The following is a 24,548-nucleotide window of genomic DNA, read 5'->3' as shown; positions in this document are numbered from 1 at the left end:
TTCAAATTCTCAGTGTTTTCCTGAGCACCTCAGGTTTTCAAGGCAGTCTGCCCTTTTTTGAAGTGGCTGGCTTTTACTTTTGACAAAACTTTGGCAGATAAGAAGGCTTCCTGACACCTTAAACCAAGGCAGATCTTTCCAGGCACCAGAGCCAAAAACATTATCCAGACTAACAAATGAAAGTGGGTGAAATGATGAGTAGCAGCCCAAGGGATGATTGTCAGCAACAGGAATTATTTCAAGAGGGACTGAAGGAAAGAGAAAGGTTCTCAAGAGGATGCTCTGCAGTATGTTGGTGTTTAAATGGCAATGTGTAAAGCTTAAACCTTCGTGGAGTCACCCCGGTTGCTCGTGAGTTTTCACACACTCATCCAAACAGGAGTAAAATGACTGTGCTGAAAAAATTACTGCTTCTTACTGGGAACCCAGTTGAGGCTTGATTGCAGCTCTCGAGAGTGTGGTGGATGGACAGGGCAGGGCTTGGACTCGTGCCTGGCCAAGGCTTTGGGGTGGTGAAGTGCTCTCTGAGGGCAGCCAGATGACTCAGGAGCCTCTGTTTCTGCACAGGCAGCCGTGCACCTCGGGTGACAACCTTGATGCATGCAACCGACTCACAGAAACCCAACTGCTCCGGGACTAGTGATTGCCGTGGTTTTGTTTTGTTCTTTTTTTTTTTTTTCTTTTTTTTTTTAACTTTTCTTTTTTGGGCACCCCTCCTCCCCCTTCCTTCTAAATGGTTTTCTGAGCTTGCTTGAGTCTCAAAGCCTGTCTCCTGCTTGTCTTGAATAGCTGGAATGGCTCTGGACTGAAGGAACAGACACGGAGTAAGACTGGGCTGGACCCTGCGAGGATCTCAGACTCCAGGAGGACCAACGTGGCTGTCTAACCTGCCATGCTGGGAGCTAAGGAGATTTAACACCACTGCAGATGGCTGCCTGCAGGCTGCCTCTAGGACTGTGGCTCCTGCTGCTTCTCCAGGATATCCAGACAGCCCCACAGGTAAGGCAGGATGGCACCGGGATCCTGCAACCCCTCAGGATGCAGGAGCCTGGAGAGGTCTGGGGGCACCCTGGGCTGCAGGGCTATCCTGCCCATAGGCTGGGTGCCGGCTAGTGGGGGTCTACAGAAACAGGCTTTGTGCAACACGGGGTGATAAAAGTATAAAGCAGAGCTGTTGGGAGATAAAGGTATAAAGCTGAGCAGGCAGGAGGGTTTGCCCTCTCTGGGAACTTTGCAGGCAGGAGCGGGGGATACGAACTATGATCTGCATCTTTTTGTTGGCATTGCTAGTGGTACTGCACCTCCAGGCACATCACAGCTAGGGAATAAGGAAATATTTGATGGGGTGGGGGACTGTTCTCGTTTGTTTGCGTGAGTGGCTTTTATTTTTGCCTGGATGGCCAGGTGTTCTGTGACAGGCACATTCCTTGCAGAGCTTGGTTCCCAGGGCTTCTGCTCACTCTGCTGATGTGAGCCAGGGCTGGTAAATGAAAGGTAAAAGGCAAAAAACCCAGTAAAATACCTTCCTCTTTACAACCACCCACCCCTCTGACACTGATTTCTTCATGAATGGACTATTATTTCTGCATCAAATTGGCTTAAAATAGACATAGCCCACTAGTCGCACTCAGCTGATGCTGTAGATGCTCCCTGCTCAGATCGTATCATTTCTTGTGGGTTTGCTCCCCCCACCTCAGTGAATCATGTGGCAACGAGCCCTCAGCACCTGGCATAAGTCCAGGTAATTTCCTTGGGTGACATTTATGTTCAAACACACACACACAAAAGGTCAGTCGCAGAGGCCCTTTGCACAGGTGAAGTCAAGCAGGTGAGTAATTACACACTGTGTTGGATCCTGAAATTGGCTATTTTCCCTTGCCGTGGAAATACGAGCATATACTAGCTTAAGACACCTGTCTGAATGTTGTAAATGAATGATGTAGCACATCACTTGGGCTGTCAGGAGATTTTTTTACAAGAAACTGACTCTGATTAGATCTTTGAAAATAACCAAGTCCTGCATCCTCTTCATAGACATTTGAAAAGATCCTCCCGGCTCTTTTGGTAAGAGTAGGAGTTTGCCCTTGTGTCTTTAGTTGTAAATTCCCCTCCCACATTGCAAGTTTGCTCTGTTTTGCCCTGGTTATCTGTCCTGCTCCTGTCTCCTTCCTGAAATCTAGCAGGATCACTGTTCTTCTGTAGGACTGGAGTCTGTAGTTGTTACCCACCCGGGGAATTCTTAGGACAGCATCCAGATAAGCTTGCCCAGTGTGCTGAATGCAAACTGCTTTAAGAGAAAGGCAATAGAGAAAAGATGGTATATTTGCTATTTGACATCATTTTTGGTGATTTGTTCACAAAATAAAAGGGGCAGAGAGAAAACCTGTTTTTCTGATACTCACTGTCAACATTCAGACTCACTGCAAAATCATCAGTTACCTGGAAGAAATATGTAGATCATGCTGGGATAAGCAACTGGCTTTTCACTCTCTTTCTGTATTGCCTCGATCACAGCAACCTTTGCTTTTACTGCCACTGGAGCACAAGTGATAGTGTTTAATGTGAGCAAGTCCCGGCTTATTGGTCGTATTTTAAACCATATTTCACCTCAACTTGAGTCCACAGGTTGAGTTTTGTTTCTTTTAATATTCAGTTAGCTCTCACTTGTTAATAATGTCTTTACTATCAAGCAGATGAAGCTTGATTACCTGAAGTCTTAGATTATCAGCTTCTTTTGTACTGTCAGAATTTGGATAGAAGCTTAAAGGGAGTCAACTGTTTTGCTCCAGTATTAGTCAATTCTAGAATAGCCAATGCTGGTAGAAGATTTTTTTTTTTTTTTTACGGTAATATGCTTTCTTCCTGACTTACAGCTCATTTGTAGCAAGCTGATTTCTTACTCTGCCTCACCATCACTTTTTCTCTATGAGCTCGAAAGACCAGACATAAATGAGTCAAACCTTGTCCTGACTGAATTGCAGAATAGCCCACTGAATTCAGCACCGCCTTTACAATTGCCATTATTTAAACTGGAATAACAAATGTGTTTGTAGATACAAGGAAAACGAGAAGAGCTACAAAAAGTCTTATTTTCTAAAACAAATTCTCAGAAGGAAGCACTGAAAACCAAATGTTACATATCAAATATGTTTGCTTAATTTAATTGGGCCTTGATCTGCAACACTTGAAAAAAAGAAAACAATGGTTGGTCTGATAGGTCCATAAAGCACTAAACCAAGGGATCGCTGGCCACCCTGTTACAGAGCAGCCCAGACACAATATGAATTGTGGTCTTTTATTTCACAAGATGTATTCCAGCTCCTGCTAAATCAAAAACCTTTATTTGAAGTGCGGGCAGGAAAAGGTTAGTGAACTTCGGTCCCTGTCTCTCTCAGTTGAACAGCGCACCGAATCCCATTTATGAACTTCTTGTATTAGAGCAAAACCAGATGTAAATTACTGGTCTGATACAGACTCATGGCTTGGTCAAATTTGTTCAGAAAATGTGGACAGATTGACTTTGTAGTGGCAGCTTTTTGCTACACTGGTGATTGTTTACTGCACCAGTTTACCTTCTTGTGAGTTTAAATATTTTAATCTGCTCCTCTACAGCTGGCAAAAAGCAGTGTTCACTCTGCATTGCGTCCTCAGCTCCAAACCAGGTCAAATCAATTCTGCTATAGTGTACAGATGCAGAAATAGTGTCTGTGAGGTTTCCCGTTGCAGCTGTGAGGTTTCCCGTTGCAGCTGTGGCCGTCAGCAGAGACATGTCACACAACGGGGACGCCCTGCTCCTGGCTACACAGTGCCACCAACTTGCTTGCACTGAATGTAGAACAAGTGACTGTGCAGCCACAGGGTGAGTTGTTTCAGTGTCCTAACCCCCTGAAAACCAACTTCACAAATTCAGAAAGCAGAGTTTTCAGTCAAATGAACTCCTAGAACTGATTCATCCTCTGGAAACACAATTGCTTTGTCTTAAATGATCAAGGATTTGGGGAGGAAGGAAAATGTGGGCACAGGCAAGAGAGGGGAAGTGGGATTGCACCCTTGGATGGCAAAGAGCCACAGCCCTAGCTGTAATAGACACAGATTCCCACTTTGCTAATCCATTCTTAGTACTGGCCCATCCATTTAGAGATTCCTTAGAATCAGAGGGAAGGACAAAGACTGTCCTACTGTCCACCACAGCTGGATTCCTAACCCCTACCCACCAAAAATTCTGTGATTTTCCTTCAATTTTAAAGTTTTTTTTTATAATACATATTAATCAACAGAACTGTAAGTACTAATGGACAATACTATATGTCATTGGGATAAAATTGGTATTTCTTCATTGAGACTGCATTATCTTTTGGAGAGGGGACAGGGGAATGTACAACATCTCCTTTTTTCTTCCAGAAACACTAGGAAATGATGCCTTAAAAAGTGAAATTGTGCTAGAATTTTGGATTTCCCTGGCAGAACCCGAGTTCTGTTTCTGTCTGCCTTGAGATTCAGGCAAGAGTGGATAAGGGGAAGGGACAGTCAAAAACTGAAAGAGAAAAATACTTTGAATGTTAATTAAAAAGGATTTTGAGGTTACTGTATTTCATTCTGTTCCTTGCAGAGATGAGGAGAGTTTGTTCTGTAAAACCTATTGGAGATTTCCTTGATGGAGCAAAGCCCTCCACTAGTTGCTGCTGAGTATGGATTATACCACTCTTCAGTGTTTCTAGGCATTCCAGGAAGATGAGGAGGGAATGGGGCAGAAGTGACAGTTGTTACAAACAAATCCTTCCCTACAAAATGAGTATCAAGGGGCAAAAATGATGAGGTGAATCTTTCCTCACTGGCTAATGGAGAATTTGTTGTAAGCATAGGGAGCCAGGAGCTTAGTGCTTCCTTTTTTGTGCACCTCTACACAGAGGCACCCTGGAACCACGAAGGTGAACACCCCACCCCAACGCTCACAGCTGATGCTGTTTTGTAAAAAGGTGATAGCGTTGAGGTTTTGTAATGCGAGACTGAAACTTTTTTCTGTCTCCTTTGCTTTATCCCTTCATTTCATTTCAAGAGTTATTTATGAGCAACTAGGACCTGCTAACTCAAACCTTAACCTTCAGCTTCTGCCTAACAAAGAGTCTTAATTTAAATAAACTGGGTTTTGCTCTGGAAAATTAGTTTTATTAGTTATATTCACACAGGCCTGAGTCAAAGTAATTAAATTCATATGTTTTTCTGAGACAGGGTTAAATTTTCACTGTCGTCGTAGAACGTATTAAAAAAGGATTCTTTGACTTAAGTTTATACTAACAAATGGGACAGTGGTCCAAGGCAGACAACTTTCACTATTTTTTAGATAAACCTTATTCAGTATTTTGTAATGCTTGGTTTTGTCCAAGCACTCACAACCAGAAATATGTTAGAAATGTCTTCATGCTGAGATTTTTGTTGGCAATGAGAGCAGTAAGAGTCCATATGCTTTTCCTTGCTGCTGTGTTCTTCTTGAGCCATCACACGATAAGGTACCACTTTTTACATGAATTTTTCCCTTTTCTCCTCCCTGCCCTTGTGATTCCCTCCCTTCTTTTAGGTGACCCCTGTTCTGATTAAGGCTTGAGAAGAGGGACGTTTTCTTTAAGAGTTTCCGCATCATCTCAGTCACGATGCTGGAACCCCAGGACAGGCTCCCGCAGTTGCAGCCGTTGGTAACGCAGCTTGAAACAGCGCATGTCTGTGCTGGGGAGATCAACGCTGCTGCTGTTGGCGGGAATTTTTTGCAGAATTTCCGTCACCTAAACAGGATCATTCTGTGCTGTCACCAGATTCCTTTGTAGCTGCAGTGTTAGAAGGCAACTAGCTTTTCCCCTGCCTCTTTTGATTACGAGCAGCATGTGATGTTCTCCTGAGCAAACTGTTTGCCCAAACTGTTTGAGTGGAAACATGCTTTTATGTTTCACCAGAAAAGCTAGAGAGAAGGTAAACTGTAAGTTCTGCTGTAGCAGACCAACTTATCGTGGTAGCAGTTGTCCTCAACTGTGAGTGTTGGCAGGATAAGTGTTTACAGCACCGTTGGTGACAGTTTGGACAAGATTTGATAAAAGCAAGCAAATCTAAAGTTAAGGACCCAGCGGGACCAGAGGAACACTATGTCCTCTATGCCCATACCGAGCTTATCTGGGGTTCCCTGGTGCTACCACAAACCCCCCATAATTGTAGATAGACATTGGACCCAGTACAGCAAGGACTTTAACACATCTAAGGCTAAGCAATGATAGAGACAGGAACGGAACCACCAACCCTGACCATGAAGCTACGGGGCCTTTTCCTGCCCTCAGCCTTGTGGTGGTATCTCTGTCACATTGCTGTGGGTTTACACAGAGTTGAGCCTGGAGGTCCGAGCTCAGTACTGGACTACTCAGATGACAGGAGTTCACTCAGGCCATTTTGATGTTTAGCAGGTGACGATTAGAAATCCAGTTTGTGTTCCAGCTGCAGTTGGTAGTACGCTTACTACTATATAGAAATGGTAAGTTGCTATGGAAAATAGACATATTGTTTCAACAGCCTTAATTTTTGAGAAGCTATGCACACATGTTGCTTCCACAATTCTGCAGAAATCTAATGCTTTCTTTGGCCAAGCCACTGAAATATTTTTCGCTTTTCGTCAGTATTGGTTAACCAACATTAAAATACTTCATAACTCCAGCACTCCATCATCGTTCTACCCGGGAACAGCAAGACAAATACACATTAAGTATTTTGCAGTCCCTCCAAATTTGGATGGATTTGATGGTTGATGTCTAGATTTCTGCCGTTAAAAAGGAGTAGCCAACAGCTGACCTAAACAATTCTATCACTTGGAGTCTTCTTGTACACAGATATCTGAGATAATGGTCAAATCAAGAAAATGCATAAGGTATTTTTCCAGAAGCACCGAGTCTTGAAAGGAGTGTGACTGGAAAGTTTGTAATATAGAATTCCCTGTGTTTCTCGGTGAATTGCTTCCAGCGATCTCTTCCTAATTAGAAATACTGAGCTTATCAAAAGAAAAGGTCAAACAAGCCAATATTTTATTGCAAACTTGCACCCTGATTTCCCTAACTGTAGAGGAGATGTTGGAGGTGGTATTTTGCATGTGGGAAGAGCAGTTACAGGTGGCGAAACTGAGGTAATTCACGTGTTCAGTCATTGAGTGGGTAAATTACCTCCGTTCGGACCTGTGGCTACCCACTAATAACACACATTTTTGTTCCCTTTTCACTTCATATCTTTGGCTGGTTATTTTTTTTGTTTTAGTTAACTTATTACTCTGATATTCTTTACACACAGACAGAAAAATGAAAGTTGTGTTATCCTTGTATGGCTGACTTCCCTTCACCCTTCTCCTAAAAGCAGCCTGATCAAACCTCTGCAGAAAATGAGTTGGCACCATCATTTTATAGAAATGAGACCTTGCCCCTTCACCTCTGCCATTTCTTCAAGGTGTCTTCTTTGCTTTTGGACACCAATTTGTTTCACTCCCCTAAAAACTCATGGAAGTTTCGATGAGTTCTTAGTGCGAGAGTTTTTGATTCTAGATGCATGAAAACTTGAAATTTAGCTTACCAAACACCGTGCCTATAAGAAGCAGAGCCCATATCATCTTTAGTGACACTTGCCTTTCCACACTGCCGGTTTTGCTCAGGTAATTTATTTTGAGCTTTTCATCCTGAAGCACTATAAAGGTCTGGGGACTTGGTTTATGCTCAGGTCCTTACCTTAAAGTTTTCTGTCTGCAAAGGGCCAATCTTTCTGCTTGGTTTAAGAGCAGAACTTTGCATCATTGCATTGCTCTTACAGGTCACATCTCTTAAACACGTTTAGCAGGTGGCTATGGATTAGAAGTGGTGGGGTCTTCAGAAGGTGGTTTCCTAGCCATAGAAATCGTAGACTTATAGAGTTGTCTGGGTTGGAAGGGACCTTTAAGATCATCCAGTCCAACCATCAAGCTAACTGATAAAAAAACATCACTAAACCATGTCTCTAAGCGCTATGTCAACCCAGCTTTTAAATCCCTCCAGGGATGGTGCCTCAACCACTTCCCTGGGCAGCCCATTCCAAGGCTTAATAACCCTTTCAGTGTAAAAAATTTTTCCTAATATCCAATATGAACCTCCCCTGGCACAACTTGAGGCCATTTCCTCTTGTCCTATCACCTGTGACTTGGGAGAAGAGACCAACCCCTGACTCTCTACAACCTCCTTTCAGGTGTAGAATTTGTTAAGATGACTTCTTTTTACAGCAGAACACCTTGGGCTTGGCTTATTAAACAGTAAGGGTGGTTACAAAGCTGTGCTCAGAACTGGATACTTGAAAGCAATGTTTTTTGTGAAGCTATGGATGTCATGTACTATGTAGCTGGGTGTAGTATATAGCTGCCCTCTTGTGGAAAGGGAAAAAAAAAATGTTGAGTACTCTTTCATATGTATAGTTTCATAATTTATGTCTTGTGTCTGCATAGTTCATGCAGCAGTTTAGCACAGCGCTAGCATCAGGTCAAATTCATAATCAGAATTTGCACTGCTGTAACTAAGAGCAGAATCGAATCCTAAACTCCCGATTTCAATATTTTAGACAAGGTCACTTTTTTAAAAAGCAGCCCTTCCCTCACCCTTTTACTCCGACACTACTCCTTTATTTAAACCCCAAAAGAGACAGTTAACTCAGCTGTATGATTGTGCTGCATAAATCATTCAAGAATTTTGTTCTCACCCCAATGTAAACTCAGCATCATTTGCAGCTGGAGCCAGTTGCCCAGGAGAACCAGGAAGAGAAGATCAGGTTTTTGTGGTGACTTCCAATAGTTCTTCCAGAGAAAGCTACGATGAGGATGCTCTTGTTTCTTACATTTTCTTGATAAAATTAGTTAACCCACTTCATATCACTGAAGCGACTCCTGAATGACCTTTTTTGTGTCATTTCCTGTTATTCGGTGTGTGGCAGAGCAGATGGCTAACCTGGGTGCTTCTCCACACAGATGCAAGGAGATTCTGCTTCCTTTTCCTATGGTCGAGGGCTTCCTCCTCAGAAAAGAAAAATATAGGGTGCACATTTGTAAACTTGATTTGCTGATTAAGCAGACATCTGTGATTTCCTCTATACTGTAACTAGAAAAAGTGCTTTGTAGGGAAGCGGTGTGGCCCAGTGGTTAGTGCAGAAATGTGTCAGGCAGGGTTTCTCAGTTCTATTACTGGAGCTTGATGAAATTTAATGGTTTCATTATGTTTCTATTTCTTGTCCTTTTGATAATTTCCTTCTTGACTGAAAGTTCCTGTTTTCTGATGTAACCTGGGGGCAAGTTAAATAACTTCTGTGTTTTATGGTCCTGGTGTAAAAAGAACAACGTATTAAACAGGAGAATACAGCTGTGAAATTAGTTAGGTTCTGCGCTGCATACAAAGGCAGTAGAAGACAGTAGATATTATTTCAAAGGCCAATGGAAAATTCATCTGCAGAAAGTGAGATGTAGGTATCATAGGGGAAAATCTCTGGGGAATCTGCTGATTGATTCTTTACAAAAAATTGCCATTTATACCTTCTAGCAAATACTGAAAATGAAATTCAGATAACAACGTTTTTAGGGGATTATTAAGGGAGATGCCAAATTCAAAAATCAGATTGTCTCATCAGCAAACTTGCAGCGCTGTAATTTCCCACAGCATGTAGCAGCCGTGCCATACAAAAATGAAGTCTTATTATGGTCTTGATTATATTCTTGATACAATTCATGGACGAGTCTCATTTTCTAAGCTAATATAGAAGGCTCCGGGGAGACCTTCGAGCCCCTTCCAGTCCCTAAAGGAGCTCCAGGAAAGCTGGGGAGGGACTCGTGATCAGGGAGGGGACCCATAAGATGAGGGGGAAGGGTTTTAAACTGAAAGAGGGGAGATTTAGATTAGGTATTGGGAAGAAAATCTTTACTGGGAGCATGGTGAGACCCTGGCCCAGGTTGCCCAGAGAAGCTGTGGCTGCCCCATCCCTGGAGGGGTTCAAGGCCAGGTTGGACGGGGCTTTGAGCGACCTGGTCTGGTGGGAGGTGTCCCTGCCCAGGGTGGGGGGTTGGAACTGGGTGGTCTTTAAAGTCCCTTCCAACTCTAACCATTTTATGATTTCATTCCTATGTTTAAATGACTTTCAGAGAAAAGAGACTGCTTAGTGGAGATACACATTGAATTAGTGCTAAATACACTGAATATTGCATTCTTTGCTTAAGCATACGGGCAACAGTAATTTAGTTGCTTTGGGGATAATCGAACTTTCAAAAAGCTGTAGGGTTTTCTTTACTGTCTGCGAGTACCATCACTTGAGACAGCTACTGGGATCTGCCCTAATGCAGAACTAATTCTTTTCTAATTGTGTCTTTTGTCTGTTTAAATTTCTAGACATCATTAAACCCATCTCATTCCTGTGATACACTTGAGAATTGGTTCTATGATGAATCTTCACGAAGCTGCTGTTACCAGTGTCCCTCAGGTCAGTATGTTTATAATTCAGTCAAATTAATATGGAGCCTTTCTTGCAGAGATAGTAGGAACCACGTGTATCTGCAGAATTGCATTTTGTCCCTGAAGAAAAGTGCAATTTCATGAATCACTCTCTAGTGTGGATCCAGATGTGAACCTGTTCTCCGCTGCCCTGCTCCTGTTCAGTCTGCATGCAAACAATCTGTAAATTGTAAATTAGGTAACTTGCTAGAATTTTCAGTGTGTTTTTTATCGGTTGACCTGACGCTCTGAAGTAGCTAGAAGTAGGCAGGTCTAAGAATTCATTTCAGCTTTGCTCAGGGTGTGAAACAGTGCAGTGAAATTAGGCTAAAGAAGTTTCTCATCAGAGACAAAAATTATAAAATTAAGGTGTGAAAAATCTGTCATTATCCTTATCGACAAAACAGTTTAGAAAGTGTCTCACATGAGAAAGGGAACAGCCCCTTGTACATGGTGAGCTCTGCCGGAAGCTCGGGGTGACTCAGAGGCACATGAGGGCAGAAGCAGGAAACACCTTGGTGAGACAAGAGTTCTGGAAATGTCTGAAACTCCCCCTGTTGGCCAGAAAACCCCTCAGTGGGTGGGGCATTTTATGGTACTTCACCATCATTGATCTCTTCTTAGAGAAGTGTTTTCTTTTTCTTTTTTAAGGAAATTTTTGACATTTATTTGTGCTCTAATAAAGAAGAGGGGTTTAGGGCTTGGTTGCTGACATTTGCATGCAGTTACATCAGGGTTCCCATTGGGGCATCTTGTACTGCTGGCTACACCACTAGAGGCGGTCAGAGTTGTATAAGTGTGAGAACCTGACACGTCGGGTTCTCACAATAAGTAAACAAGACCAAGGGATGGAGAAACTGGTCCCATAAAAGAAGAGGGGCGGGGATCTGACTCTGAGCCAGTCCCAAGAAAAGCTCTTTTCTCCTTCAAAACCAGACTTTGCAAAAGTTCCCATAATGACAGGTGTCATGAGCAGAGACCTGATTTACATCTGGCTGTAACGAGCCACCAGTCTCAATCATTTCACCTCTGCTTATTCTTGAAACTCATTTTGTTACCACACCCTCACATCAGTCTTGGACATCTCTTCCCGTCCTCCAGGGCCTCCTTCACAACAGAAACCCATAAGAATCCTTTTTCATTTTAATCTTCAAGCAATAACCTATTCGTATCTGCTACTAACTCAGTTGCTCACTGCAAAGAAAGAAGCTTTTCTAAAATTCCATGTAATCAAAGTGGAGCATCTTGAACTCTTGCTGCAGCCTGGCTTTACTTTCCTTGGTGTTCCAGCCCACAGATTTCAGCTTTCAGTCTGAGCACAGTGGCCCACATACAAGCCATCCTCTGTTTCCAAGTTAATTTCAAGTTCAATTTCAAGATAAACTTCAAATCAAACCTCAAAAGATCATTCTAATCAATTTCTACAGTTGCCACATCTCTTGTCATGTACTTAATTCTTGTGCAGGTAAAATAAGAGTTCATACCTGGGATACCAGAAGAATGTTTTCTTTCTGTCATCACAGAACAAAATGTTTCCCGCCTGTCAAGGGGAGAAACAGACACTTTCATGGAAAATAATGGTATATGCTGGAACACCTTATGTTATGCAGAAGTTGTTATTTCTCTTCACTTCTGTTTATGGTTTTTTACCTTTTTTGTTTGGTTGGGTTTTTTTGTTTCAGACTCTAAATCAGATATCCAGCTCCACAAGATAGTGCTGCAGTCAACACTGAAGATAATTTCCCACCTATAGTTAACAGCAAATCTTCAGGAGTGAATGAATGTACATACCCACAAAAGAAAAACACTTAAAACACTCATTTCATCTACTTACTTTCAGTGCATCTTTCAGTACAGGTGATTGCAGCTGGTGTTCCTACTGCTCAGGATTTTATCTGGTGGTTGAACTATGAGCACGATCAGTGGAGACCAGCACCAGAAGTCACTGTTAGGGAAGCTTCAAAGCTACTGCACCTGGGGCATGTATCCCCCAAGGGAGGGACCCATGTGCACAGGAAATCTCAAATAACTGAAGTTAAAGTTTTTGTGTCGTTGCGGGAGGAAGGGGAAAATGACACACACTTGCAGGTACACACGTGTGCAGCTTGAGTGCTAAGATTCAACCCCCACCTTGAAAAGAATAGCCTGAGACAAGTAGTTTTGAGGAGGTGGGAGTGACGTGGGACAGGCTTGTCTGGTGGTATTTAGTGGGCCAAATATAGCACAGCTGTTTTTACCTGCACTCCTACATCATACTTGCCAAAATGAGGTGAGTTATTACCCTGCCAGGCTCCCCCTCCCCGTGGTTGACTCTGTGATCAGGTGATGCAGGCTTGAGTGCTGAAACTGGGATTTGTTTCTCTCCTGTTTTCCACCTGTGGAACATTCAACTCTGCCTATCTTTACATTGCTGCTTTAGCTTTTCCTTTTGCTTCTGCAACTGCCACTGCTCCTTACCCCCTGGCAGTTATTTCCATCTCCTGGCAAGGCCACAAGGCGAGAGCTAACCACTGTGCCTTCTCATTTCTTTGGCACTGTGGCCAGTGGTGAAATTTCTCATCTGTTTCTTCAGGAGCTGAAACATTAGGAATGCTTCTGGCGCAGCCTTTCCCGTATTCCTAGCTGGTTACTGTACCCAGTTCGCCAGATGGGTGCTTTTAAAAGCTAGTCACTAGAAAATGATTCCAGGCATAAACACAGAGTCATAGAATAACTTAAGTTTGGCAAAGACCTCCAGAGGTTGTCTCATTCAGCCAACTGCTCAGCTTCGTGCGTGCTGCATGTGCACAGGTCTGGGAGATCCAGGGCAGTGTGTTTGCAAACTGTGAGCAATGAGTGCGGGTGAGTTGGACGTGCTGAGCAGAGGAAGTGTCTCACATATACATTTAGCATCAGAAAGACATACATACGTAATTTGATTTCTTTGAAGGAAAATTAAACCATCTCATAACTGTCAACAAACACTTCGGGGTGGTTTTCCCCTGTGATTCTGAACAGGTATCCTGCATATTTTGTTTTTCTTTTCCCAGGCTATGTTAAAAAGAAAGTGTGTCCTAGGGACCCAGATGAAGACTGCATGAGATGTGGACCTGAACAATATGTGAATGAAGAGTTCCAAAGGCCACGATGTGACGCTTGTGTATCATGCGCAAAAGGTTTGCTTTCCCTCACCCATGCTTCGCAGTTATATTCTCTCTATATATTTTATTTACACTTTATATATATATATTTATAATTTATACATTTAGAATTTCCAGCAGCAAAATTATCCATCCTTGGTTACTGATTTAGAGAGCAGAATGCTACCTTGCACATAATTGGAATCACTTCCTGTGTGACCTCGAACTACCTACAAAACCTCTCATGCAATGCTATCCAAGTCTGATTTCTGCTTTCTGTCTTATATTACAAGCTGTTGTCTACAGATTTCTCCAAGTATTCATGACTTAAGTTGCCATCATGAAGAAAGCCAGCAGCCTGTTCTGCTTCCTGAGCCTTTGAACTGGTGTTGCTTGTCTTTAGCCCCTGCTTTGCGTTTTCCTTGCGGGGTGATCCTTTGTTGCCACATCTGTTTCTTCTCCCCCAGAATCCGACCTGGTGGAGAAAGAGCCCTGCTCCTTCAATTCCAGCCGCGTGTGTGAGTGCCGCCCGGGCCTCTTCTGCCAAACCCCTGTTCTGAACACCTGCAGCCGATGCCAGCAGCACACTGTTTGCCAGCCTGGCTTTGGAGTCAAAGTCAGAGGTAGGAGTCCCTGCCTGGCTGGCTTTCCTTTTCTGATCTCGGCCACGGGCCTGGACCTGGGCCATCTTGGTTGGTCAGTTGGTCCTCAGTCATTATTTTTATTCAGGCACGTCAACAACTGATGTTACTTGTGAAAAGTGCCCTGCTGGGACCTTCTCTGATCAACACTCCAGCACAGACATCTGCAAGCCCCACACAAAGTAAGTTCATAGCTCTTTAAAGTGACTAACTAATTAATTAAAGTTAAGAAAGGACAAAAAGGGACACCTACCGCCTCTGGTGTAAAGTATATAGATTTATCTTAGAAGCAAGCTTTGGGCCTATGTGCAGAGTTTAGAAGGCCTCTCTTGTACAGCTGTACAGGAAGAAGGAAGGAATCCCTCTTGCCTCAGTGGTAGTTCACAGAGTACAGTGGAATTATACACGTGTGAGTATCAGGTTTGCATTCAGCTCAAGAATTAATGCCACAGGGGTGAGAAGAAGATTAATGACTTTTTCACTGAAAGCAATAAATGCAGGTGGTACAAAAATGACCCAAAGGGATGTTTGTCGCATGGAAAATACTCTTATCTTGCACGATGGCAGTTTCCTCTGTCGCTGATACGCTGTTTTCTGTTATTCCTTAGCTGTGCCGAGTTAAACAAAGTAGCTCTACGCAAAGGCAATGCCACACACGATCAGGTTTGCCTGGACGAATTGCCCACCTACCTCACCCCAAGCACTTTGTCCATGAAATTCAGCGATGAAACAAATAACTCTGACCTGAGGAAGCTTGAGGAGAACCCAGTGACCATTGTTAGCATCCTTTTAAGGGCCACAACAACTGAAAATCCCAGTTCAACTGAGGCTAAAGTTCCGGCTGGAACTTCTCCTACATCAGCCAAGGGGGAGATGTCAACGGGAGGTAACAAAGACGAAGTGTTTACTCTGTCTAGTGTGTTTTATTTGGGTATATCTTTGGTAAATGCAATGTTTCTGTGGGAGCTTCCTGCAAATCTCCTACGACTTGTAAAATGTTGTCCATGGTTCTATGTCCAAACTCATAGATCTACTAATAGTTGCCCCTCTGCCTTTTCTTAGCCTTTCCTTAGCCTTTCCTTTCCTCCCTTTCCCTTTCTGTGCTGTAGGTCTCGTTCTTTGGGGAGTGGTTCTCTCTGTGATGGTGCTTCTTGTGGGCATGCTGTTATTTTGGAAAAGGAAGGTTTGCAAGAAGCGGATCCTCATCCTCAAAGGAAAGCGTGAGTTTTTAAAGCTGTAATACACAGCACGCTGTTTGGTTATACGCCAACTGGGAACACAAATATCCCAAAATTTTGTGGAGGTCATTGGTTAAACTGTGAGCATGTGAAGAAGAGTGATTTTTGCTGATACTGACTTTCTTTAGCTTTGCCTAGAATTACATGTGGGGTGTGCCTGCGGAACCACATTCCCTCTTTTATAGAGAGCAGGATGTGCACGTTGTAGGTTGGTTGTAGAGCTCTGGGTGTGGTAAAGCTGTTGGGGCCTGTATGCTCCATGATGAGTTTTACTAAATGAATGGTTTCTTTTAGCAGCACATCTGCAGTCCATCATTTCACACAAATCTGGGCTCAAATCTCAAGGTAAGTTACTGATGGACCAGGAGTTGTAAACTATATGTCTAAAGAATAAGGAGATAGTTTTAATATGGAACTTTACTTCATGGAATTTTAATTTAAAACGTGGAACTTTTCCATATCAAATGTACGTCTTTGCTAATGTGCAAAAGGCCGGTCCTGCTGGCTGCCCTGCGCAGGCAGGGGACGCTCGGGATGTCACAAGCCACTAGATGGCACTTTTTTCCCACTGCACCCGAATGACTGGGCGATGTGTCAGTGCAGCCAGGCTTTACTGGAACAACGCCCAATTAATTTCTGGGCACTCAAATGTGGGAGACGTGTTCCAAAAAAAGTGGGTGTTAGCCATTGCAACCTGTACTCTAGAGTACACATATTTTGCCCAATTAACTAATCCCCTCTTTGCACTTCCATTTCCCTTGACTGATCTGTTCTCTTCTGTTGTGTTAGATTCTCCTGATTACCACACATCAGAGCTTCTTATACTCATTTATTCAGAAATACGATTTAAAACTTGTGTTTTAAACTCTTGTGTGCAGCTTAATTTTCTCAAAATGGAATTTTTGCTTCCTCACTTGCCTTACGCAATAGCAACTGTTGCTGTGCAGCATTAGAGAGCTGATGCACTGAAAATAAAGATGACTGCTTGGCAGGGTGAAATTCCACAGGAGGCCTGAGCCCGTCTAGCTTCATGCTACAGCAGAAGGATGCTGTACACTCCCTTCATTTCCACAGTATTCCCGTCTTCCATCCTTGCATAAAATCCCATCCCCTTAATATTCATCTGACCACACGCTGAACTGATCCAACTTCTTAATTCAGTAGAAAGTTATTAACATTTTTTTACTTTTTTTTTTTTTTTTTTTTAATAAGCCTGTCTTACGCTTATTTGGAAGGTTTAATCAGGTCATCATTTCATGAGATGAATACCAGTTGTGGTGTGGTGAGAGTGACAGGGATGGCCACAAAGGGCTTTAGGGAGAGTGGGACCTCACAGTTTTGGCAGGGACGTGTTGCTGGTTCAGCTCAGCCATGTGTGTCAGTGTGCCCTCAGTGGGAAAGAAAGCAGAATGCAGGTGGCTTGGGCAGTACAGCAGTTTAGGACATGGCTAGGTTGATGTTTCAGAGCAAATATTAATGTTCTTGTGATTGCTGTGAATTTTCTTCTGATAATTTTTCCATATGCCATTGCAGGTTCTGATCGAGTGAACAAATGTGCGGTAAGTGGGAACAATATTCCAATTCCAATGTAAATAATGATATTTTTGATTCCAATTCCAATTCACTTTCCATTCCAATATAAATAATGATATTTTTTGAATGTCCTCTTAAAGAGTGCCAGCCTTTTTATTTGGACTTTCCTCTATAATGCATGATCCTCTAGGTGCAGCGATGAGATGTACTAGGACTTTCATGTTTAACATGGTGTTAATCTGATGCTGCTAGTCTTGCTTGTGAAGGCAGTGTTTGAGTTGGTCTTACACCATTTATGTTGCATTCCATGGGATGAGATCCAAAATCACAGGATGAACATGCATTTTCTATTTTCTGGGAGAACTTTGTCAGTCCCATTTTATCTTGCTGCTTCGGTCATACAGGTGGGATTTGTATTCTTCTGCCTCCCTCTGTGCCACCTTCCCTCTTTGTAGGATTTGGCATTACTATAATATGGGTACACAGTGGCTGTTGTTTCTCTGGAAGGTTCCACCAGGACCAGCTTCTGGTTTAACAGTATAATCTGCAGATGAACAAGAGAAATATCAGTCACTATGGTAAAAACAGAGAGCAGTTCCTCAGCTGCTGAAATCCTCACAGCTCTGTTTGATTTCCCCACTTCCAGTGATATTATAGCAACTTTCATCCTCTGAGTCTTCTCAGTTTATTGGCTTGTCACTAAATGTCCATATCTGCTAGAACACTCTTTAGACTGTTCCCTTTTTAAAAAAATCAGTATGTTGTTTTGGTTTTTGGGTATTGATTTTTTTTTCTCTTTTCCAACCTTGTGGAGACAGAAGCAGAGCTAAGAACCATCAGAAATTTGTGATGCAGGAACTTTAGCCTTTCTCTGATTCTGGCTCCTCTTTTAAAGGACTGTCTGTAATTAATTCTTCATGTAATAGCTACTCTGAGCTTGCTTATCCTACCTGAGGTTCTGCTGGGGCAATTCCATTTTGAAGTGCAACCAGCTCAACCTCAGGCTTGTTTTGGTGTTCCATAGGAGCATGGTAGGTCTTTGCAAAATCCAAGAGGAAGTTAAACCATGTATTTTCAGTTTTGACTTTTTGACTCTCTCACTGTATGACTACACATCTGTGCAGGTTTGTCCTCTGATGCTTATCTCACAACTAAAGTTGAAAAATACCTTCTTAAACTTCTTTCTGAGCAATTCCCTTAAAATTCTTACTTCCAGCATCTATCTTGCTTACTGATGTTATACTCTTTGCTGAAAAGTGCTACTGAGCTTCAGCCCCCCAGAATGCAGCTGTATTATGGGACAGCAGACTCTGCAGCAGAGCTTACGGTCTAGGACTTGTGGCAAAAGGTCAAAATACCAAATAGGTGGATTTACAAAGGTTCATTGGCAACTGTATCGCAGACAAGGCAGTGGAATTTACCAAAGCATCCAGGCAAGTCCAGGAAACTGTATTTCAGTGGAAGCGAGGTACGTTCTTGTAAACGTCATTGAAAATCTGTGAATTTAGCTTATAAACACTGTTTTTAAACATGGCCTTAAGTGATGCAGGAACCTAGTTCAAAGAAAATTAAGTTCCTGTATCAGTGTGGCGGCACTCTGGAATTTTTTACTCCCTATTACAGTGGTGCTATGAAGTACATGATATTATTCTGACTGCTGCAGGAGGTGTCTGTAGACCTATTGCGATCTTCACAGCGTTGGTTTTACATTCACCCCTCTTTACTCTCCTCTTTGTACTGGCAGAAGATCGTCCTGACTACTGACTGTGGGCCGGAAGAGAAGGAATTAATTGACAGAACCCTCCCTTTGGAAACCAACAACAACTTGGTCTCCAGTACAGAAAAATCATATAGTCCTGAGCTGAGTCTGACTGATGTGACCCAGAGCAATGGAAATGCCCCAGACTGCCCTACCGATTCTCGAGTGAGAGACCACACAAATAATCGAATTGGTGAGTCTTGCTTTTATTTTCTTTTCCTCTTACCTTTTCAATTTTGCAACCATGGGCACGTAGTGTCATTCTGAGATTATTAGTAAGCTGCAAAGTGTCTCAAGCTTCTAACAAAGATAGGGGCTGCATCTCCAGAACCTTTGACACCCCAGTTCTGGTATATCAATTCATTTGAATATAATGCTTTCTTATTTTCACATTTGCCTTAGTCACTTATGAACCAGACAGAAAAAAGCTTTGCTCTTCTTCCTCTTTTTCACTCCAGAAGATGTAAATTTGCAGAAGTTGTTTGAAATCCAAAATATATCAGCTGGAAAATGATGCTCTAATACTTAATGAGAGTTGTACTTCACATGTCTCAAGCTATCATTTTCCTCTCTTGGTGTCACAGTAATAGCTTGGGGTGTGTCTCCCATACATTCCCATGAAGTCTGTGATCATGGCACAGTGTAGGAGATGAAGTCAGGCAAGGAAGCTTGCTCGCAGGGAGAGAGTTGTTACCTGAGACACAGTCTGCATGAGACATTTTGGCAACGTTTCCAAATCCAATTTTGATGGCATTTGAAGGCGGTTTTTTTTCATATTACTAGGGCTGACCCTTCCTTACTTAATGCCCTTTCTGTTTTTTCTGTGGGTGATGGAATTGGAATGAATGTGATGATTTGACTTACCATACCCAAATATCTCCAATAATTGTGAACAATAACCTACAGCATCTGATCTGCAGCATCTTCTGAATAAAATGTAGCGGCCCAAGCCACAGCAAAGGCCTTATTTACCTTTTGTAAAGGGGTAGGGTCAACAAGTTGGGCACAAGGTTCAAGTCTATCCCAGAAAATTTTGTTGTTGATCTCTGCTGGAAAGAAACTAATTTCTTTGCTGGTCCTAAGACCCTGAATAATTACCCAGAATTTCCATACAGTGCTGATCCTTGCTCAAAGGCTGCTTTTAATGCAGCTGTTGCTGCTTCTTGAAACAGCAGGAGCATGAACCTTGGATTCTCTGTATTTATCTTCTCCAGATCCCAGTTAATTGCTTCTTCTGACAGATTCTTGCAAATATCTTACTGCATTTTCTAATTTGTCTTTCTCCTGTAGTCCTAGCTATAACTCAGTGACTTCATCACATGGGAGATAGATCTACTTGATCTAAAATGGTCAGAGTCCCCCTTGACAGTGGTCCAAAACCAGACAGTGTAATAGAAAATGTGCAGGCCTTCTTTGTCATTCAGTATGTCCAGTGCTTTGATTTCAAAATTAAAAGCACCTTAAAAATAAACAATGGAACAGACAACTTAAAATGTGTGAATTCCAAAAGCTTTAGTGGGTTAGTGAATTCTGTGTTTTCACAGTGAAGGGCGTGATCTGCGTGCCTCTGATTTTAAAAAAGAACGAAGGGGAAAAAAGGAAGAAAAACTCAGTACCAAATAAAAATTTTGCATGAAAAGGAACCATCTCTAGGGTCAGCAATGATCGGTAACTACGCTCTGCTATTTTTTTCCTTCCTCAGAAAAAATATACATCACGAACGCCGACACCGTTATTGTGGGGTACATTCCAGAGGTGCTTAGTGGGAAGAACTGTGCTGTTAGAGGATGTGAAAATAGCGTTGATGCCCAGGAAAACACGGAAGAGGAGCTGGCAGTGCACTATCCAGAGCAGGAAACAGAGTCTTTTCCAGGGAATGATGTGATGGTTCCTGTGGAAGAGGAAGGAAAGGAATTTCATCACCCCACCACTGCCACCGAAAAGTGATAACCCACTGAGCAGATGTGGGAAGCTACAGAAACATCCAGCGCGACACTAAACCTGAGTCTCTGACAAGGGAGGTAAACACAAAGTGCCTTAGATTGCCTGAAAACTCATGTAAAACACTGACCCACGTTCAGACAAGGAGTGCTAGAACCTCTAACAAATGAGAGGATCATCCAAACCGTTGGCCTTCATAGCCGACCTCAACTATTTCTCTTTCTTTCTGTCTCCCGATATCATGCTGGAAACAAATTTGAATCAAAGCTACAAAATTCAGAGGCCATCTGGATGCCAGCTCCTGTTTCACAGCTTGCTTTCTCTGCATGAAGGAATGGATTGAAAATTATATCTGATAACTTCTATTAGTTATGAAATTTCTGCCTAGAATTCTGAGTTAAGCTCGAGACTCTGCCATGTTTCGTATGTTGTTTCTATTCCAGTATTAACAATTTTGTCATATATTTTGCATCATCTGGTAGTTTTCTTAAGGCCTCAACTCCTGACGGATAGTAATGACAATTTCAGTTTTCCCTGACACAAACAGAACCCTTCAGTTTGTGGACTTCATGTTTCTTGAGGAAATAGGATTGAAACATGCCAAACAGACTCAGAACACAGAAGGCAAATAAAATAAATTGAAGTCTGTGGTACTTTAGGCCATTCTTTCTAAGTTTTGAAGTCTGATTCATGTCTTTTGACTACTTAAAGTCATCAGTAAGTGTAAAGAAATGCTCACTTGTGATGGAAGCCAAACTAGCTGAACATTTGGATATTGGATGAACTATGGGTTTAGCCCAGCGTGCAGTCTGTAAAAAGGGAAAAAAAGAAGATAAACTAGTTTTCTACTAAAAGGAAGGACTGAAAAACAGGCTCAGCAATTATTTCCTATAACATTGTTAATATCTGCTTGTTTTAGCATCAGTGACACTGATTCGCGTATCTATTCTTTAAAAAAACCCTGTTTTGTGGCCAACTGGCTTGCGTTATGCTTGTTTGATAACTGTAAGTGTAATAATGCTGACTGTGTTTTTGCACAGGACAATGGAAAATGAGCAAGATGACAAAGTGTGCCTTAATAGTCAAAAAAAGAAACCACAAAAACAATTACTTGCTTTGTAGTTTTACCCTGGACTGTAATAACAGCTCTGCAACTTCAGCATCTTTTGCCTTAGAACACACAAAAGGAGCATGAGGGCACAAAAACCACCTTCTTGGATTTTCTCTCTGACAGTGGCAGTAAGAGGTGTTATTTAGGAAGAGCACATAAGCCTGATTAATATCTGCTGTTTGCATTCTTCGTACTTTTGCAGCATCAGCTGTAATTGGATTAAGGATGTTAAAGAGTTTGTCCCAGTATTCCTTCATATTGCCATTAATTTTTCTTCTCTCTTTTGAATTTCCTGGAACAATCTGCCTCCATAAGCACCTGTGGCAAGAGATTACAGATTTACCACTTCTAAACTGCCCTCTTACTTATTCAGTGAGTGTCACTGATTCTTATATGACACAGAATTTAGTGCAATACTGAGTTGCTTTTATGATTCTTGATTGTATCCTCCTCAGCCTCCAAGCTGAGTTCCCATCTCTTCCTATTTCTCATGTAAGTTAGGTGCTCCACTGCCTTGGTTATTTCAGTTGACCTCTTCTGCATCTTCTCTAACTTCACTACATTCTTCTGGACAACTGGAGGCCAGAGCCATGCACTGTGCTGAAGAAGAGGAGTGGGCCAAGGTTTTAAATACTGCCAAAACGATACTTTCCTATTTTATTCTCTGTACCTCCCTAGATGATGCCCACCATTGTTTGCTTTTTTTTTTGGCTACCCCTGCACACTAAGCAGATGATTTCAGAAGAACCATCAAGGGTGACTCCCCGATCACTTTTCTGACAGCAGCTGGATGGGGATGCAGCACCGCGTATGGCTGGGTTAGGTTATTTTTCCCTAAATATATTGCCTTGGGTTTATCTATGTAGAAGCTCGTTTGCTACCTTTTAATGAGCTCCCTGTAGCTTTATTTGCCTTCTGTGTGTCATGTAACTTACCTGGAGAAGTTTAGTTTTGCCTTCACTCTGTGGGCACTCTTTCCTCCAGATCGTCGATTAAATTATTGGACAGAACCACTGATCCCCAGTGCTAACTGGTCTCTACTCTGAAAAATTACCATTATGCCGTGCTGTTTCCTTCCTGCCTTTTGAACAGCCATAACTTTTGTATCCTGTAACCTTTTAGCAGATCCATAAATCCTCCAATCCTAGGACAACTTGCTTTTTCCACCACCTTAGGCGTGGAACTTCATCAAAGGCTTTTTGAAAATCTCCACAGGGTAGGCCCACTGCATCTTGTCTATCTGTTAAGCCTCACGGAATAAGGGAAGGTATGTTAGCAAGATTTTGTGGTTGAAGAAATAAATCCAGAGAAATTGATACGTTTCTGGAACCACAGCCCCAGAGATGAAGTGGGAGCATCTCAGCATTATGGCATCTAGTCACTGACTTTCCTCAGAGGATGATCTACTTGTAGAACATTTGAAAACTGGTTGTAATTTCAAGCGTTATTAGTTCCAGTATTTTCTTCCTCTCTGCAAGTCCAGAACATACAATAATTTCTAAAAATAACTGCTGCCACTCTATGTTTTAGTTCATTGACTGAGTCTTGCAAGAGAGGCGATTAGTGAATCCTTTCTGTGTACTTCTGTGCTTGTACTTGTACTGTTTCGTTCAGAAGATAAGCTGCTCCTAATGCCTAGATCGAAATTTCCTTTGGCTATCCCTATTGCCCCGTCAGCGGCAGCTACGTGAGGCGGAGAAGGAAACAGAATTAACGTTTTTTGGTTTAAGTGCTTGTTGTGCAACAGAAGATCGAGTCACCAAGTACTGATGTGAAACAACAACGCAAGGAAGAATTAAAAACCATGTAGGATAAATACCGCTCACCCTTTCGTCACTTCCAGTTAGGGCAGTTCCTTGTTTCCCAGTGCATACGCTTCATTCTAGAAAAATACAGGAACTTCTATTTCATTTTAGAGGACACCAATTTGTGTATCCACAAACGGGGAATAACCATGTTCACCTGGCTGTGACTGTTAAAGGCTGTTCTGTAACGACAGCTAAATATGTATTTCAGCTCTGTATATACATTAATCTTTTTTACCGGAACAGCTTTCTAGATGAATCACGCATTGCAATCTGTTGGATGTATTATAATTGCTTAGTTTAACAATGCTGGTAATCTTTGAATTAAAAATGACATGGATTTTAAGCCATAGCCACACTTTTCTTGTCTGATATGTAATGATGTTTCACTGTTGATAATTTCAGTACATGTGTCACTTGCAGAAAAAGTAGTTTTGCAAGAGAGCTGTCCAAAGCTTAGGAAGCTATTAGTCGCCTGGAGTTTTTCACAGGAGCAGAGCAGCTCTGAACTTACATTAAGGGCTCTCCTGCCATCCCGGCCGAGTGTGCGAGACACGAGTGAACACGGTGCAGTGGTACGGTGGGTGCTAATGAATGCTGCAAAAGGTAAGTTCATGTTTTGGGGCTAATGGAGCAGAAATATGAGTAGAGACTCTTTACACATAGAATGGTTTGGGTTGGAAGGGACCTTAAAGACCACCCAGTTCCAACTAGACCAAGGGACACCTCCCACCAGACCAGGTTGCTCCAAGCCCCATCCAACCTGGCCTTGAACCCCTCCAGGGATGGGGCAGCCACGGCTTCTCTGGGCAACCTGGGCCAGGCTCTCACCATGCTCCCAGTAAAGATTTTCTTCCCAATACCTAATCTAAAGCTCCCCTCTTTCAGTTTAA

General features: G+C 42.4%; 1 protein-coding gene across 1 annotated transcript; it reads left to right on the top strand.

Annotated features, from left to right (window-relative positions):
- The first annotated feature begins 927 nt into the window (after nt 1–927).
- Nucleotides 928–20,745, top strand: TNFRSF8 (TNF receptor superfamily member 8). The gene is made up of 11 exons (XM_074161761.1): nt 928–999; nt 10,407–10,497; nt 13,538–13,663; nt 14,095–14,250; nt 14,357–14,450; nt 14,877–15,154; nt 15,378–15,488; nt 15,804–15,851; nt 17,040–17,065; nt 18,784–18,991; nt 20,501–20,745. Exons 1-11 carry the CDS (start codon nt 928–930, stop codon nt 20,743–20,745), a joined length of 1,455 nt encoding a protein of 484 aa, XP_074017862.1.
- The last annotated feature ends 3,803 nt before the right edge of the window (nt 20,746–24,548 follow it).

This window comes from Numenius arquata, chromosome 20, assembly GCF_964106895.1.
Source record: "Numenius arquata chromosome 20, bNumArq3.hap1.1, whole genome shotgun sequence".
NCBI classification, from domain to species: domain Eukaryota; kingdom Metazoa; phylum Chordata; class Aves; order Charadriiformes; family Scolopacidae; genus Numenius; species Numenius arquata.
This window is presented reverse-complemented; position numbering and strand designations above follow the sequence as displayed.